The 26,696-nt window shown below is 42.8% G+C and overlaps 1 protein-coding gene across 7 annotated transcripts in view; it reads left to right on the plus strand.

Annotated features, from left to right (window-relative positions):
• pard3ab (par-3 family cell polarity regulator alpha, b) overlaps positions 1-26,347 on the plus strand; it is a 283,974-nt gene extending 257,627 nt beyond the window's left edge. For 5 of the 7 annotated variants that reach the window (XM_015956043.3, XM_015956044.3, XM_070541541.1 and 2 more), the window contains 3 exons: positions 17,727-17,850; positions 21,879-22,015; positions 25,742-26,347. In XM_015956043.3, the coding sequence (XP_015811529.3) occupies positions 17,727-17,850; positions 21,879-22,015; positions 25,742-26,120 (640 nt within the window). In that variant the 3' untranslated portion in view covers positions 26,121-26,347. Of the gene's footprint in view, positions 1-1,372; positions 1,396-17,726; positions 17,870-21,878; positions 22,016-25,741 lie in introns of those variants that run through there. The other 2 variants (XR_008563780.2, XM_054743398.2) reach the window with 2 other exon arrangements.
• The last annotated feature ends 349 nt before the right edge of the window (positions 26,348-26,696 follow it).

Below are 26,696 nucleotides of genomic sequence, written 5' to 3' on the forward strand. Positions count from 1 at the left end.
TGAGTATCCAGTTCTAGATGATGGTTCATTAGGATTGTTTTTTAAAGGGCCTTTTTTACACCCTCCAGAGCAGCAATGGCACAACATATGATAAAATATAACCGTTGACACTTTTGAGATGTCTTTTTTTGTTTTTATGAAATTCATGTTCATTTCGTGACCCATTCCTTCAGTCCAGAAGTAAGGTGTTTGTAGCCCCGCCTCTCCCCGTGTGAACTGCACACTAGTACACCGCTGCAGACCCGGAGACCGCTGGTTCACGCTGCCATGTCCCACTCGTCCTCTTTAATAACCGAGTTTTAGCATCAAATGATGATTTTGCAGCTTTTCCCAAAATATTTTACAGGAAAAATAGTGAAATTACTTTATTAATTTAAGGCTTTACAAAGATTTATCTTAATAGTCTATAATAGCTATTTTATTAAATTGTTTGTTCAGAGAAAGACGTTTTTTTTTTCAAATGGGCGTCCATATTTGTAGTTTATCAGGTTAAGTAAAGAAATCAGGAAAATGAGATGACAAGTCTCCTCTTTCTCCATCTCTCCGCATCCTGTATCATTTGTTTATAACTTGATGGTTTCCACGGTTACCATTTCAGTTGCCTATGGTCAGCATTGACGCACAGCAGACATTTCTATGTTTGGATTGTTTTTATTATTATTTCATCTGCAAACACTTTTTAATAAACTTTCTACATCATTTTCAGTTTCAGAATCAAATATTTCCCTTAAATTTGGTGAATTTTTGGAAATGTCCAAGAGTTATGAGTGTGTGTTTGTCTCCAGGATCTTTACCATTAATGTTTGTTGTGCTTAGCATCTCAATTTGCCATTTACTCTGAAGGATTTACCATAATTAGGAAACAATCTTTCTGCAGATCTTGAGTGAAAACAGTCTCACATTCTCCTGTTTTTGTTCTGCCTTATTATTATTGCAGATTTGCAGATATTTGGATGAGATTTTTGTCAAGTTCTGCCAAGATTTTGATTGTTTTCCATCCTGCGGAGATCCTAAATATTCCCAAATGTCCTAAATGCAGAAAATACCTCACAAGTGGAATATTCAGTGATTCATATAATATCATTAAATAAGTAATCCTCAATAAGAAGAGCTTATTCATTTTTAGCACTTTTTAACATTTAATCCCATATGTATCACAAACAGATTAAGTGCTAATCCCTCTAAAAACAGTATTTTTTTCTGTAAATGTGCTGTCATTCACTTAAATCCCCACTTTGCTTGCCATCCTTTATTTTAGGAGATAATTTCTGACAGTTTTGCTGTAATTATGACTCATTTAAGTGAACTAACTTTATTTTTATTCTGTAATATGTTCTGGATTTTTTTATGCTGCCTGGACGTTGAACATCAGCGATCGCACGCTCACAGAGGAAGGTAACAGCAGGTAGTTTTATGTGTTAGTAGCTGCTCTAGTTGGGTCTCTGGATTTCAGCAGGATGGTTTGTTTGGCTTACCTGGGAGGGCCAGAGGGGTGGAGTCCACCAGTGCAAGGCCATCGATGCCTTGTTTGTTTGTGGCAAACTCCCCTGATCTGACCCTGGAGAGAAAAACAAACCTGCATCTGTGATCCAGTTTCTGCTCCCAAACATCATGGAAACAACAAATACGATTCGTATTTGAGAGGATTTTCCTATGAAACCCAGAAGCGAGCAGCATCAGTGCTTTGTGACATCTGTAGATTATCTTTAAAGATTTTTTTTTTTAGTCTGATTAATAATTTTATTTGGAAAACCCGAAGTCCCGACAAGCATCTTCTTGTGATTCCCTGTATCTGAATGAACCTTTTGAAGGTTTAAAAGTACACATTTGAGTTTTTTTTCTACTTTTTTAGTCAATTAATATCAATACAGCTTTTTAAATGAATAATAATAAAAATTATGGAGGTAATACGTTTTCCCTGTTCTCTAAGCTCCTCCTGGCAACGTTAGGAAGGAAGGAGTCAGCTGAAAAGGAAAAATTACATCATGACAAATTTTTTTAGACCTAATAAAGAAAAGTTTATCCAGTTTTAAATGAACATTATTATTTAAGTCTAAAAAACCATGAAATTTAACAAAAAGTTGAATCAAAGTAAAATTCAGGCAGAAGGCTGACATGAAAAACAAGTAGGAAACTATAAATAACTTCCATCAGGTTTAGCTCCAACTCGATCAGAAAATTTCATTTTAAAATTTTCTTTCCAGTTTCTTAACTTTTTACCGTTTGTAGTCTTTACCACTCATCCGGAGCCTGGATGTTTTTCACATCCAGTTCATTTTTAGTTTTTATCTCAGCAGCGCTGATGTGTGAATCCGCCTGCTGGAGCGCACCAATCAGGGCAGAGAGGGGTCCTGAATACGTGTAAAATAGGAGAAGACACGTTCCATTAGCAACCGCTTCCATCACGTTGCTCCTTGATTTCCGGAGGCTTCCTGACAGATCTGAGCCGATGGGTTGAATAAAGGTCTGGAGGAAGGAAAATGGAGAATACGTCATATTTCAGCTCATTTGTGGAGCTCCAGCAGGAATGAAAATGTCGGAGGCTAATAAATGAAGGATAAAGTGCTTTAATATGCACAATCAATTCAACCTCCAGCCTGAGCGACGCAATGTAAAATTTATTAGAAGTGATGGAGGAGCTTTGTTCCTGGATGAGATGGCCACCATTAGACACCATTATACAGCAGCTCCTACAATGAGATTACCAGTAAAACCAGTAAAGGATGAGAGGAGTCGTGATCCCAGAGATCTCTCCAGGCTCCGCCTCTGACCCGGTGAGGTCATCGCCATCAGGTCCGCTCTTCAAACCGCTCCTCACTCAGCTAATGACAGAGGGCTCTTTTAAAGTGGCACACTTAAGCCCCCCCCCCCCCCCCCCCCCCCCCCCACACACACACACACACACACACACACTTACAGCCTTATTTATTGTCCCCTGGCTCGCTGCAAAACCAGCTTGTGTCAGCTGCTGGCTGCAGGATCTCCAGGGATTTTTCCCCTTCATGCCAGGATGTAGACCGCACCCGTCTCCTGCCTGTATTCTTCCTCTTCATGGCGAATGACCGGGTCCACACGAGGAGAGGGATTTAAACTCAGCTGGATGTGACATTGGCTGAGCTTTGCCGTAAACTTCAACACACACACACACACACACACACACACACACACACACACACACACACACACACACACACAGCATCCCTTTATCTCCTCTTTCAGGTCTCTTCTGAAGACCCTCTCTGGCACCTCATCTTCTTTTCAGACCTTCAGTCACCCTTTCATCCGTTTATGGACGTGTTACTGTCTCCTCTCTCGCCTTCGGCTCGGCCTTTTCTATCAAACTGATCAAATCTAGAATCCAAAAGGCAGAAACCCAAAGGTGCGTAATAAATCCCCAGAACGCTTTGAAGTCCAGCTGGGTTAAACACACAGATATTTAGCAGATGTTTTCCTTTCTGTCGCCTCCCTTCCTTTGTCTCCAGCCATCACCCTGCCCTGCATCCCACCCCCCACCCCATCTTTTATCTGCCACCCTCAGCCTCACTCATCTCCCTCATCGCTGTCTTCAAAACCACTTCCCATCTCAGGATCTTGACAGCGCTCCGTGGATACCGAGCAGCCCTCCCCAGAGGGATTAGAACCGTGGAGAGCGGTGTGACAGGTTTCTGATGGGAACCACGTGATGTTCCCCTTTGAGTTTTCCAGGGTTCTCTTTGATGGGATGCACTCGCAGGGCTTTCATGTGGCTGCATGTGTGACTCTTTGTTGCATCAGGTGGAAGGGAATCTGCTGGTGTTGGGAAAAACTGATGTTTTTGGGGAAAAAATTAAAAATCCTAATCTGTAGTAGCTCCTAAATCTCCATGCAGAGCAGCTGTTCTTCACCCTTCACTAACAACCAGCATCTCTGATTTCTGTTTTAGGTTAAATCATCAGGAAACCTTTAATTTCTGGCTCCAGTAGGTGGATTTTCACTCTTAATGTTGCTTATTTTATTAATTAACAATTTTATTAAACTAAATGTTTACATTTCTGAGCAAATCAACAAATATCTGAGTGAGACCACAGTAGAAAACTGATGAAATGACACAAATAGTTCATTTTCTGTGATGGTTTTAATCACTTCAGGTGTGAAAGTCTGATGACTGTTATTGGGATTCACTGAATAAGTCAAAAGCAGAGATATGTAACAGCTTCGTACACGCACACACACACACACACACACACACACACACACACACACACAGCCTGAGTGGATTCACCCTGTCAGCCCTTCCAGGAAGTCTGCCGGTGCCGTCAGGCCTCCGTCTGGAGGGACAGCTGCAGCTTGTGCTGCTTGAAGCCGTTTTGACGGAAGCTTCGTCTGTAGTCTGCTGGCTCCTCGCTACTGACGCTCAGGTGGAGATTTCGTTCAGCCATATTGTTTTAACTCAGCCTAAACCTGAACTTAAATGGCAAATAAAACCAATTAATAATTCTGTTTATTTAGAATGAATGTAACATAAGTTTGTATTCTTAAATATTGTTTTATTTGTGTTTTTACCCAAAGAATAAAGAAGGATGAAACTTTCTAAATCATCAGGAAATATAAAAATGAGTCAGATTAAAAATGAAAATACAATAAATTAATTATCTTTCAATTTTAAATTCTTTTCACTGACTTTTTCTTGTTGCTCCTCTTTTTCCTCTTCCTGTTCTTGTTCTACATCTGCTGTCTCGTCTTTGTCTTCTTTCTAATCCTGCACACACACACACACACACACACACACACACACACACACACACACACACTTCTCAAACTGGAGCCCCAGAAAACACAAAACAACAAAAGTCATTCATTCACAGCAGATTAATTGTAAAAAGAGTGACTCAGATATTTAATACTTCTGCATATCGTTTCTGTTTTCTTATCATTACTCGTTGTCACTGTTCACTATAAGTTGGTGAAAACCCACAGATTACCCACCTGTGGCTCATCCCAGTTGGCCCACCGTGGGATTAGGAGGAAGTGTGTGTATGCTGCTGATGCTGAGGTATTTCATGGTGGTTTGTTCTTTGGAGAAACAGGAAAGGTCTTTATGTGCTCCTGCAGAGCCCGGTGGCAGCTGCTTCTGAGGGGTTCTCTGGTGCAGAACAGAGGAGCTGAACCAGCATATCCTCCATGATGATGTTAGGACACAAACCGACGTTTAACAGCTTTAACATCTGCTGTGCCATAGATTTACATTTCAGTTAATAACTGTATTTAACTAGGATAGCGTCCCTGCAGATCAGCTGATGCCAACAAGGAACAGAAACACAGCTCAGAAATGGCTCTGGACAATAAGAGTAGCAGATTAAACCACCTTCAAGAGAAAGACGTACGTTTTGTTTATGTAGCACAAAGCACTTCACATAGATCAAAACAAATAACAACGTCATCAAATCATAAAGATAAAAACAAAGCCATAAAATACCATAAAGCTAATGAAATATTACAAATTCCATTTAAAAATAAAGTATTTAGTTAAAAGCAGCTTGAATAAAAGGGTCTTCAGCTGTTTTTTAAAAGTGTAAGGATAAAGGAAGATCACTCCAAAGTTGGTGTGCAACAGTCTGGAAGGAGCGATCACCTCGACTTTTAAGAGTCGGAACCAGAAACCGCCGTGGCTCGGGTCCAAGTCACCACATCTGTACTGTGAAAATCCTTGTTTGGCTCCGCTAGAGGAGCTTTAGATTCTCAGGTTTCTATTTTTATCAGCCGTGTGTGTGTGTGTGTGTGCGTGTGCGTGTGTGTGTGTGGTGTTAGTTGTTATGATAGAAAACAAAATAAAAGAGAATAAAGGTTAACGTCTGTTTATGGTGACATTTCTGTGATTTTTACGATCTAAACGTCTCACTGAGCACGTGGACGAACAGATCATGTCTATCAGGTCTGTTAGTCCAGACCACCTCTGTAGGAAGTCTCCATCCCTGGAACTGCTGAAGATGGATCGCTGGTTTGTTTTGGTGCTCGTGGTGTTATTATTATTTGAAACACATGGTTTAAGCCAGGTTTTTGTTGAGTTTACAAATTGTCTCAAAACAGTTGCAGGGGTTCTTGTTTCTGAGTAAATTCAGATACATTTCTCTACGGATTTCCTCTCAGAGGGCCAGAGGCATCTCAAACCTGTCTGGAACTTGTCTCACTTTGGGAGGGGTCGGTGAACTAATTGCAAACAAATTGAGACGAAATGAGATACTTTGGGGCTAAATTGCAACAAGAAATCCTCGATGACAAACACCAAATGACTCGGCCAGATGTAATTGTAACTCATCGTGGCTCTGACTGGTCTCCCAGTCACATCCCAGTGTGACACTTGGGTAGATTCAGCAGCTCCTTTGATTTTAGTCACAGGCCCAGTGATAGGTCAGTTACTGAGATCTCCTTGTTGTTGTTTTACTTTAACAGTCCAGACCCATGAGCCTCAGAGTCCGATGGTAAATGGCCTTTATTTGACACGGCGTCATCTAGAGTCCTGGAACCCCCCAAGGCACTTTACAACACAATCAGTCATTCACCCATTCACACTCACATTCACACACTGGTGGGGATGAGCTATGATGTAGCCACAGCTGCCCTGGGGCGCACTGACAGAGGTGAGGCTGCCGAGCACTGGTGCCACCGGTCCCTCCGACCACCACCAGCAGCCAACGTGGGTTAAGTGTCTTGCCCAAGGACACAACGACAGCGACAGACTGAGCGGGGCTCGAACCTGCAACTTAACTCCTGTGCCAATCAGCACAGCTGTCATATGAAGAGGTTTCCAACTGTCAGAATTGTTATTATTATCAATTAACCCCTTAAATGTCCAGGTTTAATGAGAGCTTTGGGGTTTTGTCCCACGGCTGGGACGCCGGCATGCTAAGTGGTTAACCTGACTTGGAGCCCTTATTGCAAAAAAAAAAAAAAAGAAAACACCATTGTTTATTTTCTTTAATGGCCCCAATAACATTCAAAGTTCACATTTGCAGCTATTTCCTCTAAAGTGTTTTTACCAACCAAACATCCAGCTGGACCAGACGAACCTCACTAAGTTCCTGTTGGGTTTTTGTTTCAGACTAAATTCATTAGATAGACAAAAGCAGCTCTCTTTCCACAGAGCTTCTTGATCAGAAGGTACATCAGATGATCCAAATCTTTTTGAAAGTGTAGAAAATCAATTCTGTTTTGCTTTCAGGCTCGTTTGATTGTCCAGCTGAACTTTGAGGTTTGCAACTCTTGTCTCACCATATCAGAGGCTAAATGAAAAGACTTTTTTTCTAAGTCGGAGGTGTAAACAAAACAGCAAATTGAGTATCTGATTTTCATTTGGGTGTGCTAAAAGCTCGAGGTTTCAGCTGTAGAACAAAGCCTCTGAAATCACTTGAGAACACGGATCCTGGTTTTCCCTGAAAGAGCTTTGAGAGCTTACGGAACAGAGAGATGATTTAGTTTCTTTCTTGCTTTGTTTTTATTTTCCTGCTGAAAATCTCATTTGTTTTGGTTGGTCAGGAAAACTTGTCCTCTAAAAGCGGCCGTGTGTTGAATATTTCATGAGACTGTTGTGTGGAGTCCCAACTCCTAATGAACGCTTGCTGAACCGGTGCTGCACTTTAGCTTCATTCCCAGGAGCAATATCTTGGAAAAACAAATATTTTTTTCTGTTTGCAGCTACTGCGAGACACATGGCGTGACTGGGTAACAAAATACAAACCTGACATGTTGCACTTAAAGGCATATTTCCATGCAAAACACTAGAATATAAATGTCAGGGTGGTGATGTGGCTAAAGAGCTCGTTAAATCAGCTCCTATTAGCATTTTGGCATTGCCAGATTTGAGTTTGTATCTGAACAGAAATTCGTGGCATCAGGGACACACATTACCATGCAATCATACAGCAGATACTCAATCTTTTTCTCTCAAAATTGCCTGCTGTCACAAGATGCTGCCGGTGTCATTTACCTCCCCCTGCCCTGAAACTGAGGTAAAAGGACCCCCTGCCTCCTGATGATAATGGATCCTAATCTGACTTGCATTATGATTTATCAGATGCTGCACCTACTTCAGTAGGAACTATTACAGCGCTCCCAGAAAATGGGAACCATTACAAGTACGGACCCATCCGTCACCCAGCAGTCATGGAGAGATGGAGCCATATGTGCTGGACCGTGGTGCCTTGCCCCAGAAATGAGTCCGCTCCAATTAGATTAGCCTTTTTCCTCCCTTTCGTTTTCCGCCTTATTTGCCAGTTCTGGACAGACGAAACGCAGACCGTAGCCTTGGTTTGCTGGTTACTAGATTCTCTCTGGAGGACCACAGACCTGCATGGTGTAGATCTTTAGTTTCTTAAGCACTCCGGATCATTAGCATGACATTTTGTAGATCTCTGCATACTCAGGACGCCGTTTTAATAATCATCTAAAAACAGGCAGGCCTTCTGAGGCTGGATTCCTGACCACTTCTCTAAAGGATCATCTGTTCCCCTACCTCCTAGACCTCCTAGACTGTAGAGGCTGTCTGCAGGTTGTTGTGGATGTAGGAAGCTAATGGCTTACGTGTCCAACGTCAGGGACAGCTTCCTTCTAAGGACCCTTCCTACCCACACCATGTGGGTCAGGTCCTTCCTCGACCGCTAAGACCAGAAGTGAGTTCATATTTATTCCCACCCTTACATTAGTGATTATTCCTGCACCCAGCAGCAAGGACGAAGCTAACCAGGAGTTAAAGATGAAACTTAGCAGCCGTGAAGGACTGCAGGTCCCACCTCAGCTGCTTGTTTGCTTATTTATGTTTAATTTGGTATTTTTGACAAAAAATATATTCTGAAAACAAAAACGTCTGAATAACATGAACACTTTAAGCTTTTAAATATTGTACCAGCAGATACTAATATACTTTAATACTGTATGCTCTCCTGCTTCATTCACTGTTTGTACACACCAGAACCATCCTTGAAATTCTGGGAAAACGAGAGCCTTGGTGCATCGCTGTGACGTAATCGGCCTTAAAATTCAGCTTTGGAATGAAGTGGAGCCTGAATTTGATCAAAGCCAAAGACCGATCTGAGTATGCAGCTTTGTGGTGGTTTATCCCAATGGTTCCTGGGTGGAACATGATGGTCCATCGTCTAGTGTAGCTTGATCTTCCGGTACAACCAGTATACTGAATTGATCCAAGACTGTAGGAGTATGTGGTAGGATCATCAAAAGACCATACTATTGAGGTGTAGGACGTAGCGAAGGTTAAGAAGAACGTCCTGTTTCCTTCCAGATGAGTAGGAATGTCTATAGAGCTCTTAATCCATGCTGGGTTAATCCCAGCTAATTATTCTCACTGGTATGTTTTTATGCTTTTTCTTATTACGTTTTTCATTTTTGCAGCCATCAAACCAACATTTCAAATGTATTAAACTAAATATTTTAGAGCATTTTTCTTTAACGGTATAAAAACCTTCGTTTTGTTTATTTTATTCATTGTTTGAATTACATTTTGTTTTATTGGATGCAATGCCTTCATTTTAAAGTCATTTTTCATTTAATTCCATTATTTATTTCCATTTGTTTACCCAATGCTGTGTCCTGTCTTAATATTGTTTAGAAAAGTAGCACATGGTGCCTTAAATTAAAGAGCAAGTCACCCCCTACCAGATTCTTACTCAACTCCCACTTCCTGTTTGAAAAATGCAACAAATGCTGTTGCTTAGCAGACCGAGAGGGCGGGGCTGCTAACATATACACACACACACACAGGCTCACAATGACATTGTGACATCATATGGTACCAGCTAACGTTCTAGGGTACCTCGTAGCCAATAGCGATGGCAGATTTAAATTCAAATGCAGTGCAGAGTTTTTACCTGACAACGGCACAACACTGACAGTTTTAGGCAGAAAATTTAAATTTGAACTAAAATGCACTAAAGTGCAAAACTATTAACTTCACGTGTCTGCAGCACGATTAGACACGCATTTATACAGTTTATGAGAAAAAAAAGTTGATTTGGGGGTGACTTGCTCTTTAAAGTTTACAGGGAAACTATTCCCAACGTTTTTGTTCCTTTAAAGATAAACCTGGTAAAAATAAATAAATAAATCTATTCATGAGGAAAATTGAAACACTTTCTAAATTACATAATTAGATATTTAGATAAACAAGTCTGAGGAGGACAAACTTCAAAGTTCCTGTTAAAGAAAAACGTGTTTTAGTGAAACTTTGCGTCTGTTTGCTTCAGAATGAAAGACTTTGAGCATCCTGTGTCCAAATGTAGTTTCTCCTTCAGACTGAACTTTATTCATGAGTCTGGGAAAGTCGGGCCTCGTTATCAATGTTTAGTTTAGCTGAGAGCTCATAAAAATGTAAAGAGGCGAGTTGGACTCTAATGCCGGGCTAATCCACCGCTGATAAAACCTCCCGCTCACCCTGCCTGCTCTGAAAATCCTCTCCTCTTCTGCTCACACTTTCATCCCAAACTCCGCTCAGTCATTTGCACAAGTTGTAGGAAAACACGGCTCTCGTGGGCGCCGGCAGGTCGGAGCAAGTTCCCACTTCTCTGCTGAGTTGTAAAAGCACCACTACAAGGTAATGGGCCGTGAGGGCCCCCGCTTTATGGCCCAGTTGACACACAAGAGGAATAATTAACGCTACGCATCTGCTGGTGGTGCCGCCGACGTCAGGAGACCCATCTCCCCAGGCTGGTTGCCTGGTTACGGGTTCCACAGGTGACTGGATGCGCTGAATCACGGCGGGCGGCAGTGAATCACTTCAGACGAGCCGACTGAAGGCATTAGCCGTGATCGGTGGGATCATAACGGCAGATATTTTACAACAAGTGGCTCATCTGGCTGCTGGGGTCTGACTGACACAGCGCTTTGGTTTGATGGATGCTTCCAGTAAGAAGCTGAATTTATGTCTGAGACTCCCAGACAGGAAAGGAGACAACGGAGATTGTACAGGGAAGTGCTGAGCACAGTTGTGTGATTTTAAGTCTTTATCAGTCAGGAGGAGGAGGAGATGATCACAGCCGATGGATCAGATCAGCTGATCAGCTGTTGGTTCGTCACATCAGAGATCAGCTGATCGGAAACCAGAACGGTCCCAGTTAAAGTCCCCTCACTACCAGCACCCTAATTCAAAATAAGAAAATCCGAAGGGAATACTTTAAGATGCTTAAACTGGTTGAGTCTAAGTGAAATTCATTTATGTAGAAATGATGAATCTAAATATAAGCCAACGTTCGAGTTTGGATGAGAAAGCAAAAACAAAGTTTACATCATTTCTGTAATATGAAATATAGTAATTTTAGCACATTTTATTCGCTCTTGCTTGTATTTGTTCATCCGTGGGGGAATTAAACAGCAGAGAAAAAGTTATAGTTGCATATAAGCTTTTTTATTGTATTCTGGTCAACAAATTTACAAAAACTCAAAGAAAATATTATATTTTATTATTTGAAAAGAAATTCAATTAATAAAAAATAAATTCATTTGGGACAGTTTATTCATCTTGGAGCCTTTTTTATAAAACATTTTAATATATTGACTTCTGTAAAAGTAGTCAGCGATTAACCTTTGACCCTTCAGCTCAATGCAGTGAGCCCAGGGTCAGCAGGTCTCACAAGTACATTGATCACCTGAGCAGCTCTCAGAACCACCTGTGAGCCGCTACATCCTCCCGTGGCAGCTTACAATCACAATAATTATGCCGTTTTTCCCCCCACAGGAAGGTCAGAGTTCATGTAGATTACGTGATTTAGAAAAAAGCCTAGACTCAGTTCAGACTCTTCCATGCAGATGTGTGTACCATGAGTGTGTCAGTATTACAGGTGTCCTGATTTCCTTACTAGCGTGTGAAGGAGCCTCCACCGATGCGCTCCCGTCTCTCAGCTAGTGATCAGCTTCTGAATTAAAAGGAGGCTCATCGGCAGCAGTGTTCACGCCAGTGGCGCCACAGCTGGAAATCAAAGCACGGTTGCCTGTTTTCCTTTAAATGTTCCTCTGTGTGTGTGTGTGTGTGTGTGTGTGTGTGTGTGTGTGTGTGCGTGCGTGCGTGCGTGTGTGTGCCATTGCTGACCCTCGCTGCCTCTAGGAAAAAAAAACAACTGAAAACCAATTAAAGTCGATCCGTTCCATCGATGGATCCCAGTGTTTACAGTCGGCTTTGCTCGAGCACCGGCACGCCGTGGAAACGTAGCGACTGAGCTACCGTTCCAAGGATGGGATCCGAGCGTTCCTGTGTAGGACGCGTCATTTATGGGATGAACTGAAGCTCATCTGGAAGTTTTGAGGTTTTTATTTCACCATAAATGCTGCTAGTTGCAGTCACGCTTGGCTGCATGGTGCTGCAGCTGGTAGCGCAGTTGCCTCGCAGCTGGAAGGCTGCAGGTTTGAATCCCAGGTATAGCCTTTTGGCATGGAGTTACCATGTTTTCTGCTAAAGTCAAACCATGCCTGTCAGGTTAACTTAAATTCTCAAAATTATCCTTCGGTGTGATTAAGTGTGTGACCTTTCCTTTTGTCTCTGTGTCCCTGTGATGGACTGTAGACCTGTCCAGGGTGTCCCCGGCCTCTCGCTCAATGACTGCTGGAGTTTTCTTCTTCCAATTTACAATTACAATTTAAGTGTCTCAACTTGTTGACCTTTTATTCTGATTTTATTTTCAAACTCCTCCCATTTCCTCACACGCTCGCAGAAATGAAACTGAGACGAGTTCTGGACGGATTCCAGACGCCCGCCTGTGACTGCTGCTGAGGGAAAAATCTCCCCGTGAGAAAATCGAGAAGCTTCGCAAACTATTGGAGACATTTAAAAAACTCCCTGGAGAAAGTGTTTCAGTTGCAGCCTGCTGCGATTCTGTAGAAAGTTTATTAAAGTAGACTTCATTCATCTGCAGAGAAACGGTCTGTAGCTGTCGGCCCCAACCGTCTGTATCCTCTGCTTCAGAGCCAGCAGTTTTTCAACACGCAGACCCACTTCAGTCTGATTTAGTCTGCAGATACAACAAGCTCTTGATAACGGGCTGTTAAGTGTGCTGATATTGCATCGATTGGCGCTAATTGCTGTGTTTCTGCAGGTCGGTTTGGTTCTAGCAGAGCTTCGGGGTTAAACTCGTGTAATCCCGAGTTTCACCGATGATGATTCTCTCCTCAACACTAAAAGGGAACGAGTAAATCGGAATCTAATTCCTGGTCAATGATGTGCAGATTCTTCAGTAATCGTCCTCCAATAAAACATCATCAGAAGGATAAAAAATCAATTAATCAATTAAGGAAGCGTTTTGCATCAATTATTTAAAAATTTGTTTAAACTCTTAAAACTCTAAAAAAAAGAAGCTTTATGAGACACAAATTAAGCAAAGTGATCGAACTACCAAACTACTCCTAAACTACCAACAAACTACAGCAAAATACACCAAATGTAAAAAAAATATTCATTCATTATCACATATTAGTAATACATTCAGTTTTCTGAAATTATTATTTTTTCCATCTGGATGCTTTTTCTGTTAAATATGAAGGATAATTAGTTTTTAACTGAATTGTGCAAATACGTTTCAAAATACATCTAAATGAGTGTAATTTGATGAATAAACACCACATTATTCTCCTCTAGAGGACATTTATCATGAGGGATGTTGTTATATTTCAGAAATCTATCATTTATTTTTAGAATATGAGATAAAATGTGTATTTTTTTGTAGTAAGCTGTTATTTTGCTGATGACCCCATCACAGGACATTAGCCGCTAGCAGCAGTTAGCCAGGACATCCGTCTCCATCCTTATCTTTCTGTGAGCCTTCGATCAATAAACCCAGATTATCATCTGCAGCATCTGGCTTCATTTTTCACAGCAGGAGACTCCAGCAGCTGTTTGTCAGGAGGGCGCTGGGCCCGGTTCCTCCGTCTGATAAGATCAGAACTAACCGCCTCGGCGTCGGACTCGCACCCACGACCCGGCCAATCGGCTCATCAGGGAATGTTTATTTAACAGGCTGCTAGTCGTCCCGCGACTACCCCAGCTTAATTAAATGTTTAATTAGGATGGAGCTTTTAATTAAAAAGTTTATTATTATGAAGAATGGATTATTGGGAAGTGAATTATGTCACAGAATACAATCCGAGTTTTATCAAGACGAGAGGAGATTTTATTAAATCAGCATCCGGTAATTTGTGCCGAGGATAAAGAGGAGATGAGGAGGAGTTGAGATGCTGTGAAAGGTGTTTTTATCGGAGTGTGAAGGAACGGATTTAACCCCTTCAAGCCTGAAATTATAACTAAAAAGTGAACTATTTATTTATGTAAAATATTTATCCATCCTTCCATTTTCTGCCACTTATCTGGGGTCGGGTGGCGTGGGGCAGTAGCCTAAGCGGGGGGGGGGGGGGGGTCAGACTTCCCTCTCCCTAGCCACTTGGGCCGGTGCCTCCAGGGGATAATTTTATATCAATATCGCAGGAAAACAGAAATGAAACAGGCCCTCTCCACCAGGGGGCATCAGACTTGTTCAGGGTTTCTGATGAAGGTACTAATCCTCATCTGGATGATTTAGGGTCAGAGATGGGTAGATGTAAATATGTGGCGATGGTCTAGAAGGGGCCAAATCCTCCTGACTGATGATGACCCACAACAGGATCCTCGTTGTGAAACTCGTCTCCAGCTGTCTCCTGTTGAGCCTCTCCTCTAAACTCTACCAGAAGTCACAGAGACGTCTGGAAAAGCAGTCAAATTTATGCCCACATCCAGTCAGCTGCAGGATGCTGTCGTAGGCAGTGTGTGTGTGCGTGTGTGTGTGTGTGTGTGTGTGTGTGTGTGTGTGTGTGTGTGTGTGTGTGTGTGTGTGTGTGTGTGTGTGTGTGTGTGTGTGTGTGTGTGTGTGTGTGTGTGTGTGTGTGTGTGTGTGTGTGTGTGTCAGTCTTAATCTTCAGGATTAGGTTCTTTTCCATCAGCTGCTTCTGCCACTTACCGTACGCTTAACCAGCAAGGCTTCTCTCAAAGGTTTATTCGTTTCCGTGGAAACCGCATCATTGATTTGAAGTGACATCGCAGATCTTATTATTCCAGGTAGATTGGTGCTTCCAGACTTTAACTTTATTTGTTCTCTATCTGAAATATGTGTCCATCAAACATGAGGAGCAGATGAATCTAATCCTTTTAGAGAGTTTTGGCCTGCAAACCCGTCCTGCTGCCAATTAAACTCCTACATTAGCTCCCATGTTGCACAGGACTGTCCATCCAACTGTACGGACACACCCGACCTTCCCAGCAAGTAAACTTCTGCATTTTCTGCCTGCAAAGTTTCAGTTTCTGGTTCAGCAGAGTGTAAGCCCATCAGCATATCGACACGACGAACACAGCAGGCGCTGTAATTCTTTATTATAATTCCTCTGATCGATGTTTGGAGCTCATTAGTGAATTATAACATCAGAGCGAGTCAAAACCATCAATGGCATCAATATCTGTGGCTTGTCTTGCATTCATTCTGGACTTCCAAAGTTAATTAGACCGACTTTATTGATTTGTAATCTTCATTAATCTACTGGATGCTTCTAATCTGAGTCCTGATTTGATTTCTACAAACTTTTTCTGAGGAATCTGACCCTTCAGGCTGTTTTTGAGCATTTCACCCTGGAAGCTCCAGACCCGAGGGTCCGGCTGCTCTGACACGCTGTGGCTGCATGGCTCTGAAATGTAAAATCTGCCCACAATGCCGACATTATGTCTTCCCTTAAGGCTTCCTCCCTCTCGGGCTTCAGGAGGCTTTTCCAGGCGACACTCCCGACCGTGAAAGGCAGGGAGCATCTCAGTGTGAACAGTTTTGCTGGCAGCGCCGTTGGCCGGCCGCCGTCCTCTTATTGAGTCCCAGAGACACTCCACAGCGCGGCGCCGTGACCTTTCAGCCTCGTGCAGCGGTGGCAGATATTGAGTGAGCGTTGGCAGGACGAGGCTCGTCTGCGGCGGAGTTTCAGCCCGCCGTTTGTTGCCGTCTCTGGGGTTTTGAGGCCAGGAACGTTTGATTGCTGCGTTGCTCTTTCTCTGATTGATTTGCAGCACTTTTGTCAGACTAAAGGATTGAAAAGATTTGGTCCTTTTATCGGAGCTTCTGCTCCGCTCCGGTCTCTCGGGAAGGATTCTGCAATATAGTCCAGGTCTATAGGTTGTCTTGATGATGATGCCATTTTGATTACAGGCCCGAGTCGGCGTCTGGGGAGACGTGCACACTTACTTCGCACCTTCAGACAAATTACTGCAACTTTCTCATTCGGTACAGCTCAAAGTTTAGTCTCATGGAGGTTTTTTCTTTTCTTTTTTTTTCCTTCAAAGGCAAGATGGAGGTCCTGACCCACGGCTACTGGGTCAGATGGAGCTCTTAGTGGGTCGGTCGGGCTCTAAAGGGGCAGAGCGCTTGTGTTGTACGTCAACGAGGTTTTGCAGGATTGCAAATGACAGCTTCCTGTTCTTTAGGGAGGCTGGCTGCTCTAGTTCGTGTGTGTTGTGTGATATGAGCTTCTGAGTGAATTCTCTATATTGGCGCAGTAGTCACGTTCCCCAAACCAAAACTGACCTTAACCTTCTTCTTTTGGGGAACTCAGGGGATCTTGAGGCCTGGAAAGAGTTGATGCAGCCATGACCTTTGGAGTTTCAGAGATAAGACGGTCACGGGAATTTCCAGGCAGAAGTAAAAATAAATACATAAATAAAATGTCCAGCTTTGTCCAGCTCTACGTTTAAATGCTATAAAGTTCAAATTAGAGATGATCTCCTGACAATAAAGGACTCAAAATAACAAATAAGCTTTAAAATCAAAGGGTTTCACGTTTATTCCTTATTTAGGAGTTTTAGATGCAGCATTTTTATTTATTCAGCCAAGTAATTCGCTAAATTAGCTGTTTGTATAGAAAAGAAGTTTCAGCTGCACTGATAGTGTTTTGTTTATTTATTTGCGCTATCTTCCACGGTTAAGGTACTGGGAGTTTGGAATATCATGTAAATTAATAACAATGTAATAATATTAAGGGAATAGTAATGAAAGCTAATAGTACTTAAATTAGATTTTCTATCTTTTATCCTTTCATCTGTAATTTTACTTTATTACGAAAATCAAGTAACTTTAAATAGATTTATTTTTTCTTTCTTTTTTGACTCAGCTGAAATTTTTAGTTCTTTTCACTTGGAAGTTGAGGCTCTTATTGTGAAAGGTTGGAGGATGTGCTAATGCAGAAGTATGAAAATGCCGTTTCTGGTAATAAATCAGTGCAGTTTTCATTATTTAAAGTTTAACTCTGTAAAAATGCACCTTCATAAGCCGACATTTCCTTTTCCTTGTTTTCATCATCAGAACGCGCCGCCGCCTGACACAGGAGGCTATTTCAGAGGTCAGACAGAGCCGCTTGTGCTGGTTTAGTTCAGCCTGAGGATGTTTTACTGGTTTGATGGAAACACCGAAGGCCTGAAACGTTATGGGTGGGGGGTGCCGAGGCCCAGCTCACCGTTCACCACCAGGCTTTGTTCACCAGTATGAATAATACATCAGAGATGCATTAGTGGAGCTGCTGTGGGCTGCCTCCACGTGTTCAGGGTTTTGTTTTTTCTGGGTCGGCTCTCCGAGTCTGTCTCATCAGACAGAGCTCGCTGGACTCTGTCCTGCGGGCCATTTCCGGCCGCTCTGATAGAACCAGGTCACTCGCTCGCTCACACTCATTCATCTCCCCCTCCCTCTCTCTCTCTTTAGTAACAGACTGACTCCGAGTAACCACGACCGGATACAGCGGCTGAGGCAGGAGTTCCAGCAGGCCCAGAACATTCCAAACGATCCCGACGATCGCAGGAGGACCTACAGCTTCGAGCAGACCTGGGTGAGTGTCTGACCCGGAGGGAGTCTCCACTAACCAGCAGGACTTGATGATCCCCCCCACCCCCATCCTCCTCCAGCTCCGGATCATCATTAGGCCCTCCTGCCTGATTAATTAACTGACTGCATGCTGGAGTCCATCACTAACCACACCCACTTTTCTCATGTGTCTGTCACTCATCCACATGGACCCGCCCACCTCCTCGTGGACTTGTTTTTTTAATCGGTGCCTTTTTTAGGATCATTTTTAACTGAAACTTAAATAAATGAGAAAGTCGAGGGATCGTCGGAGCGATCTGAAGCAACAAACATAAACGAACAAATCCAACCGCCTTCAAGGGTTTTTTCTCTTTAAGGTGATGAAATCACTTGTCATGTTATTTATTTCAGACCTCTCTCCTCCTCACGCTGCACCTGCGAGTGTTTGGTTTTACATTAGACATGATTTATCACGCTCACAGGAAACTGAGAGGTTTTTTTACCATCTTGGTGTAATAAGTATTATATTTTTATTTTTAACACCAAACATGTACGTTTTTGTTTGTCAGGTTGATTTTTATCACACTATAGACGTTTGTAGTCGCTTTGGTCACGCCATCACAAATGAAGCAGGCAGGTAAATAATGTTCTTCACTATAAACATGAGCACTTTTAGCTTGTTTCTATGTTTATTTTTTCTTTTTGCTAAATTATGTCCCACGGTTTATGATTGGATGATAAAAGTTCTGCTAGTTTTGTTTTCCAGCACCAAATCCTAATAAAGTTGTCATTGAGGGTTTGTCCCCCTGCGTGTTGACGGCATCGGCGGACGGGAGCACATTCCGGTCAGCATTGTGCAGCCGGAGCAGGACGGTGTGGGAAAGAAGGGCGGAGGTCATCTCTGCCTTTGTTTCCAAACAACCGAGCGTGCTCCAAATGAAAGATCTGGATTTATTTTCCCATGGAGATGGTATTAGTTGTCCCACACTCTAAACACAAAAGGTCCCTTTTCCCTGTCTGGTGATTCCACCAAGTAAACGTGTTGATAAATAAACCCTGGGTTCCAAAAATGGAACCATTAAATCTTAATTAGTGTGAAAATAAAGCTGAGACTCCTCTTCCTCTGTGGTTAGAGCCTCTTTGACCCTCTAATGGTCTTTTCATGTTCCATCTTTGTTCCTCGGCTCTGTAATTACGCGTTATTAGACTCATGTTCTGGTCATACTGGTGAGCCATATGGAAAACAGCAGAATGCCTCTTTGAAATTCAATTACTCCTCCGGTGCACATATTACATTTTGTTGCTTCATCTGAGTGATGCTTTACAAACCTCAAGGAGTCAGCGTCCTTTTCTCTAATTCACCTGCAGCTGCTCCGGTTGTCATCCGAGCGGATTAGAAGCTTTCTGGTTTCGTCTAATGGGACAAAAAGTGTTTTCTTTTTGCAGCTCAATATCCAGAGATTAGCTCAACCCAGAAACGCACCAATCACAGTTTTCTTGGTTGATCCCAGGTCCTCTTTAGAAATAAAAACGAGTTTTATTGTTCCTGTATGTGAATACAGTGAAACTGGTTGACACTCAAACGGTGCGTCTGGAGGTATACGTACTAATACATCTCTCCTGGATGATGCAGCGATGCTTAAAAACTTACTCTTTATTTTTTTATCGGACTGAACTGAGTGTTTTTATTTTCTGTTAATGATAAAGTATTTGCAGCAAATACAAAATAAAACAAAATAAATTACATTTATATGTTACAAAGTGGAGCAACATGCTCCTGTTCATTTTCTAACCACTTCATCCTCAGAGGTGTCTCAGGGAGCTGGTCTCCAGTCCACCAGACACACGCAGGGACAACTTGTCACACCCGTGATGTTTCTGGTCTTTGGGAGGAACCTGCATCCTTCTCACGGCGACGCATCGCTGACACCTGTACTCCCATGCAGCCCTTCCTGAGATCACAAACTTCAAAAATAAGACATGGCTGCACCAATAAATCGTATTTCCTGCATAGACGATCTGTGTCGTGTTACAGAGCTTTCTTCATGACTGGATATGTTGATAATAAACAGAAGAGACGCCACTAACACCAGCGAGCTCTGATGATGGCTAGAGTCGCTAGCTGAAGCGTGTCAGTCTCAAGGTAAACAACCATTTTTTACTGCGCTATGTATAAAAAGAACAAAGAAATGGATTATGAAGTTACTCAGAACAAATGTACAGAAGAATAATAAAACCTGGTTTTCCCTGAACTTAAGTTTGATGCACAAAAAATAACCAACTGAAAAAACATTAAAGCTTAGTTTTTTATATAAACTTTTCTTTTTTTTATTTATTTATTTTTTTTATTATTAAATTATGACCTAATAATGTTTTTCACGTTCGGTTTCATACACGACTGGATTTGGATCATTTTATTTAGAAAATGTTCTCTGGGTGTTGCTACGGTTGAAACGAGCGGCTCTGGCTCCGCCCACACAGAGATAACGTTGTTTCTGTCTCCTCTCTGACTTATCATCCATTTTCACCACAAACTGCTCTTATAGTCATCCAAAATTAGCCACATTTCTCAGGTCAGTGTGATTTCTCTTCATTCTTCTTCTCCCCACTTTTGTTTGGAGACGCAGCTGAGCATTGTGGGTAACGTGGTCTAATTCTATCAGGGATGACTGATCCCTGCTCCCCCAGCAGCGCCAGCACTCCCAGCTTTATTGCACCCATTTATACTCCAGTGGGAGTGGAGGAGTGGCTTGTGTTCCTGTTTAGGCTTCACTGTAACGTTTTTTTCTCCTTATATCAAACATTCCTAAAAATGTCATTTAAGCTCCAAAGGAATAGACTTGTTGGGGGCACCGTCCTTCATTCATCAGCTGATGCCAGTCACCCAGGGATGATTTCCTCGGCGTGGTTTGGTCTTCTAATCGTTTTATGGCCTTCCCAACGACTGATGTCTGCACCGCTCCCGCCCATCTTTCCATACGCCGCACTGCTATAAAAGTAATTAGGTCGACTTTGTGCCGCAGCTAATCGGCACACGGTTATTGCACCCCGACCGCTAATGAACATCGGAGGAGTTGTGGTACAAATTCAAGCTGGACCCTTCAGGGTGTAGCTCTGTTGGTGCCAGAGAGAGATGTGCAAAGGATGTCTTAAATCTGGTTCTATTGGACTCTTTCCTGATTTTATTGAACATCAATTGAGCCATTTTGAAGAGCGTTTCTGTAAATGTGTAAATGATTTCTCTCTTGGCTTCCTGAAAGGCCTCTGCTCAGAGAAATGGGAGTTAACATCCTTCAGGACTGACAAGCTAATGACTAGTTAAAGTGGAGCCCAAACCAAAGTGTGTTACTGCCTCCCAAGATAGATCAGTTTATCCAAAACTTCATAACAGTCACCTTTTTTCTTTCATTTGGTTGGTTTTTGCAGAAAGTAAGAAAATCCTGCTTAATTTGACCCTTGAAGGCACAAGTAGTGCTATATTTAGCTGCTGCAGGTCACTGAATGTAAAGTGAATGGTAACATAAATGTTTATAAGTTTTATTTTTTTCAAGGTGGTTTAGAGTTTTCCTCTTAAGTCTCACAATAAATAGCAATACTTTTAAAAACACTCTTTAAAATTAAACTTCAGGTATTGATGTGTGAAGGTCTGACATCATAAAACCTGAATAAAACTTTATCGTTTGTCCGTAAGTGTGTTTTTTTCTGACATGTTTGTTTCTTTGCTGATGATCTTCGGATGTTTGTCTTTAAGGGGAAGTAAAGTCCCAAAGTTGAGTTGTTGTCATCTTCATTAACACCAACTAACATCCATCTCACCACCATCACCTTTCCCTGAGTCTCCAGCATGGTCTTGCCCTCACTCCCCCTTCCTCCCCCATCTGTTTGTGTCTCACCTTCATTTTGAGCCGAGAGGAGACGAGTTCTGTGGGTCCCAATGACTAACCGGAGGTAAGTTTCTGATACCTGGAGAAGTCAGCGGGAGGTGTTTGTGTTACCCTTGCTGAACGATCTCACCTTCAGACGCGTCTGATTGTGTCGCCGTCTCGTTTCCAGTCTAACGCCAGCAGCAACGGTCCAGCCGGCTACAGCCAGCCGGGTCGGCACTCCGTGTCCGTCGAGGTTCAGATGCAGCGACAGGAGGAGAGAGACTCGTTCGCCCAGGCTCAGAGACAATACAGTTCCCTGCCCCGGTAAGAGACGGAGAGCATCATGGGATTGTTTCTGCTGGTGCTAGAAGGTGTTGTAGGTTTCTGTTTGATGGCAGAGGTGTGTGTGTGTGTGTGTGTGTGTGTGTGTGTGTGTGTGTGTGTGTGTGTGTGAGAGAGAGAGAGAGAGAGATCATGTCTGGTTTATTCTAACAGCCTTGAGACAGTAATGATTATCTGTAGATGGCAAACAAATGTTCCAGTTTCAGATTATACACATAAACACACACGATGACTGTATGGACAAACAGATCACGTTGCAGATCTGACATGACTGTTTTCCTTTCCCTTAATGTAATTCCCTTTGATCTGAACCAAACGTGGGCCAAATGTTCCAGGAAGTGCTTTTGTTGAGAGGTTTATTATTTCTGGAGGTTTCTGTTGGGACTGGAAGGCCCCCTAATGGACCTGGGACCACTGGGACTACTTTGGATTTCACCTCCTGTTCCCATTGTCCCTGATAACTTCCAATGCTTCATCGTTGGTGGAGGTCTCCACGTCCAACCTCTGCCCTCCTCCTGGCTGCTTGTCGTTCTGGACCTGGACCCTGAGTTGCAGCAGGGTCTGCTGGTCCTTGGTGGAATCGGGGTCAGCCTGTAAATAGGAGCTCCTCAAGATCTTCTGATTTCTTCTTGAAGAGAGAACCAGACAAGGTTCATCTCTTTTTTTTAGGACTCCTATTTGGGCACAAAATATACAAAAAACAGCCAAGATCCAAAAAGGAGCTTCTCAAACTCCGAAAACATTATAAATCTGCAAGGAAGTCAAAATCTGAAGATTAAAAAAACGTTTTCAACAACTTTTGCATAGTACCCCGGACAAGACCCCAGATATGTTATTGTTCCTGCATCATAAAAGGATCAAAAAGACACAATAAATGCAATATTGAGAATCGTAAATGAAAACATTCCTGTCAAACCAAAGACGAGAGTTTAGGAATCCCATCCTGAAGGTGTCGAACTGCATGTGCAGTTGTGGTTTCCTAAATTTTAAACATAAAAACCCTAAATGAACATTCCCTCTGCTGTTTTCCCAAACTCATTCAGCCTGCCTCACCCTTTCATAAAAATCAAGAGCATTATTACTTCCCCATTGTGCTCTAATCCCTGTTATCTCAATGAGTCCCTTCCTTGATAAATATTTCAAGTTATTTTGCTGAAAGATTAATGAACCAGCATCACGCTCCAGTGGTTGGAGGCAACTTTTTTTTTTAACCCATAAATCCAGTGTTGTGTTTGGGTAAATCCAGCTGTGAAGTCTTTAGAACATGTTGGGCTGTTTGACTTTGAGCTGGGTGAAGTCACAGGCAGAGACGGAGTAAACGTGGCGTTTGGAGGGATCTCGATAGGGTTCCGGCCCTGATTGTGGAATTTCATTGTTGTTGTTGGAGTTGTGATTAACGGCGGCCGGGTTCCTTACAGAGCAGCTTTCGCTGTGGATAAAGGTCACTTCCCTGCTGGGTGAGACCGCTCTCCTAAACAAAGATCTCTGAGTGAAAATAAACCACTGGAATCTGAAACAATGACGAGAAATGAAGGACCCTCGTATTCGTCATCGACGGGCTCCATTGATCTCTGAGCCAAAGTAACGCCATTATACCAGAGCGGAGGCAGCCCGCAGCAGCTGCTGTGGCATTTGGTCCCGCTGGTGTGAGAGCCTGAATTCATATGTGTCAAATGTCAATCTGCTCCATTTTCCTCACCTCTTCCCCCTTTCCGTGCTATCGTCTGTCACGGATCACTGTGTGCACAAGCGAACATCTTTTTCTGTATTTACCAAATACACGAAGGTCTGGTTTGCATTTCTCAACAGGGAGGCACATCAGCTCTGGCCTTTTTGTCAACGCTTGAAATGAAATCAGATGTTGGGGACGCCCGTCTTTGAAAATTGGAATCAGTCGAGCGTATGGGAGAATAAACCTGGGCTATATTCCTTTATCTCACCGATCACGAAGCGTGTCCATTCCCGATTGCATTCAATCTCTATTGAATAAAATAACAAAGCCCTCCTCTGTTCTCATTAAAGGATTTTTTTGTCTCTTCCTGCTGAAATCCAAACACAAGACTAAAAAGATTTCTTCACAGCTGGCCGATGAACGTGCTAATTATGCATGGCTCTGAATCAAAACCTCAGTGATGTTTTTGTGAGTCGCCGTCTTTCTTTTCCTCTTTCCTCGATAAACGGGAGGAGCTGCTGGGTGGTGCGCCCTCGTGCACACGCAGAGAAAAGCCACCAAAGCTATCTGAGCAGAAATGATAGGTGATGACACACATCTGGATTGTTTTTCCTCCCCCATCTTTCCTGGTAAAGGGCATAGTCATGACACCCAGCAGCCTTTAAGACGCTGGTGTCAGGTGTCGGCCGTTTTCACCGAGGACAACACGGTCGCCTCATTTTTCTAACTGCAGAAGGTCCGCTATTACTGTCTGTCAGATCGGATCGTTGTTCCAGTCTGTCTCCAAATGGGTCTAATGGGCTGGAAGAGGACTTTGACATGGTTAGGCATCCCTGCATGTTGCTGCTGTGGGTTGGAAGTTGCCCAGAGGCAGTTTGGGAGGTTTTTATTGGATGTGATGTTTTGCCCACTGAGTTACTATTAGTAAAACATTTGTTCAGAATGAAAATCCAAACATTTGTTCATTTCTAGGCACTAAAATGGTCACGGTGTATTTTCTGAAAATGAATGCCCTGGAATTAAAGTTTTATTTTAGTTTAAATGGAGCCTGGTGGTTAAATTCACCCCAAACACCCAAAGTCACTAAATTTAGCTGTAAATAATCTCATATTCATATTTGTTACATTTTCCCTTACAACCAGAAGATGCTGATAGCTAATGTAATGTGGTGTTTCAGACTGCAGATTGTTGGGCTTGTAAATGAAAAGTCATTTAAAGAGATGTATGTGTTCCTAATTCAAATGAGATCATCTCAGAGATGCAATTTTTTCTATTTTAATTCAATCTTGGTAAAAAAAATTCTTTATTTTGAGACACAGTTAATTAGAATTTAGCACAATTTTTATAGTTATTAGCTGAAAATTTGGTATTGTGGTTAACAATTGGAAAAATCAGCAAAAATTCTGAAATAATCTTCATAAAGTCTAAAAAGACACTAACAGAAAGTCCGACTACTTAAGGCACCAATACAGAGTTTTCCCTCTTTCAGGATTTATGTATGATATATATATATATATATTTTTTTAGAATTCCTTAAAAGTGATAGTCTTAATATGTTTTTTTACTAAGCATCTGCAGTGATGCGGGCGTTGTACCGGCCTGTCAGCTGAGCCGGAAGGCAAAGCTCTCATTTTACCGGTCGACCTTCGTTCCTACCCTCACCTATGGTCACGAGCTTTGGGTAGTGACTAAAAGAACGAGATTGTGGATACAAGTGGCCGAAATGAGTTTTCTCCACAGGGTGCTTTTGAGGACATAGCTAGGCAGGTGCAGAGTTGGCTACCTTTCTTGTAGACAAGTATGTCTTTAATTCATATAAATATAATTGTATTTTCCACAAATGTCTCATGTTAGCCAAAGCTAGGGGGATTTGGAACTCGAGTCAAAACAAAACAGGATAAAAAACCTCAAACCTGCCTCCAGAAAACCCAGAACTAATAACTATTGGTAAATAACCATCTATAATCCAAGTCCTGGAAGAAGTAATAGGATTGATGAACCAGTGAAACTCTAAAGACATTTTCTTTCTGCTTCAGACAACCCAGGAAGAACCCCAGCACCGTCTCCCAGGACTCATGGGATAAGGTGTACCCACCAGGAGAGGGCTTCCAGACTGCCAAGGACAACCCCAGGTACTCCAGCTACCAGGGCTCCAGGAATGGCTACCCAGGGGGTGCCGGTGTGAACGCCAGAGTTCTGCTGGGGGACCAGGAGCAAAGACGCAGAGAGCAGGAGGCCAAAGGAAAGCTGATGCAGGAGGGCAGCGGTAACGGCATCTATGAGGGGTACACGGCTCACCTGAAGGACCCGGCATCCCCCAAGGGTCCGTACCGCCACGACATCCCACCCTCGCCCTCGCAGTTAGCGAGGCTTAACCGACTCGGCTCAGAAAAAGGAAGACTTTTTTATTCTTGAGGACTATTGTTGTTGGACTGAAGGATAGAGAATGGAGCTCAGGAGCCATAGAAAGGAGTTACCTTGAACGCTACGAATGTTAGAAATCTTAGAGCCTAGCGATGATCTTAGAGGTGAGCAGTCGTGTAGCGTTTCTGGCCTGTGGACATCTGTGTTCAACCCCTTCGTGCTGATGACCTTAACAGTCGTCAGTCAACCACTCACCCTCTTACAAGCACGAGGTGCTCAGTGCCTTCTCTGAATTCACGAGCATGACGCTTGCTCAGAGTCGTCCAGGACTCTGATTCACAGAGCTCTGGTGTCGCCACAGACTGACAAACGGGTAAACACGCAGACAAGTGGGCGCCTCTGCGAGACCACGGAGAGGCGTAAGTTTATGTGTGGGCATGTGACAAGGTACTTGCTTCACTATTGGGTCTGGATGCCTCGTCCCACCTGTCACAGATCATCCGTTCGTTAGCTCCTTCCAAAGCTGGTGGCGTTTTTCTGCTCTTGCTCGTCCCGAGGGAGCAGAGGAAACAAGACGAAGTGTGGGAAAGAAAGCAGGCCACAGCACGTGTGTTATTAATAAAGGAC

This window comes from Nothobranchius furzeri, chromosome 11 (genome assembly GCF_043380555.1).
Source record: "Nothobranchius furzeri strain GRZ-AD chromosome 11, NfurGRZ-RIMD1, whole genome shotgun sequence".
Classification (NCBI taxonomy): domain Eukaryota; kingdom Metazoa; phylum Chordata; class Actinopteri; order Cyprinodontiformes; family Nothobranchiidae; genus Nothobranchius; species Nothobranchius furzeri.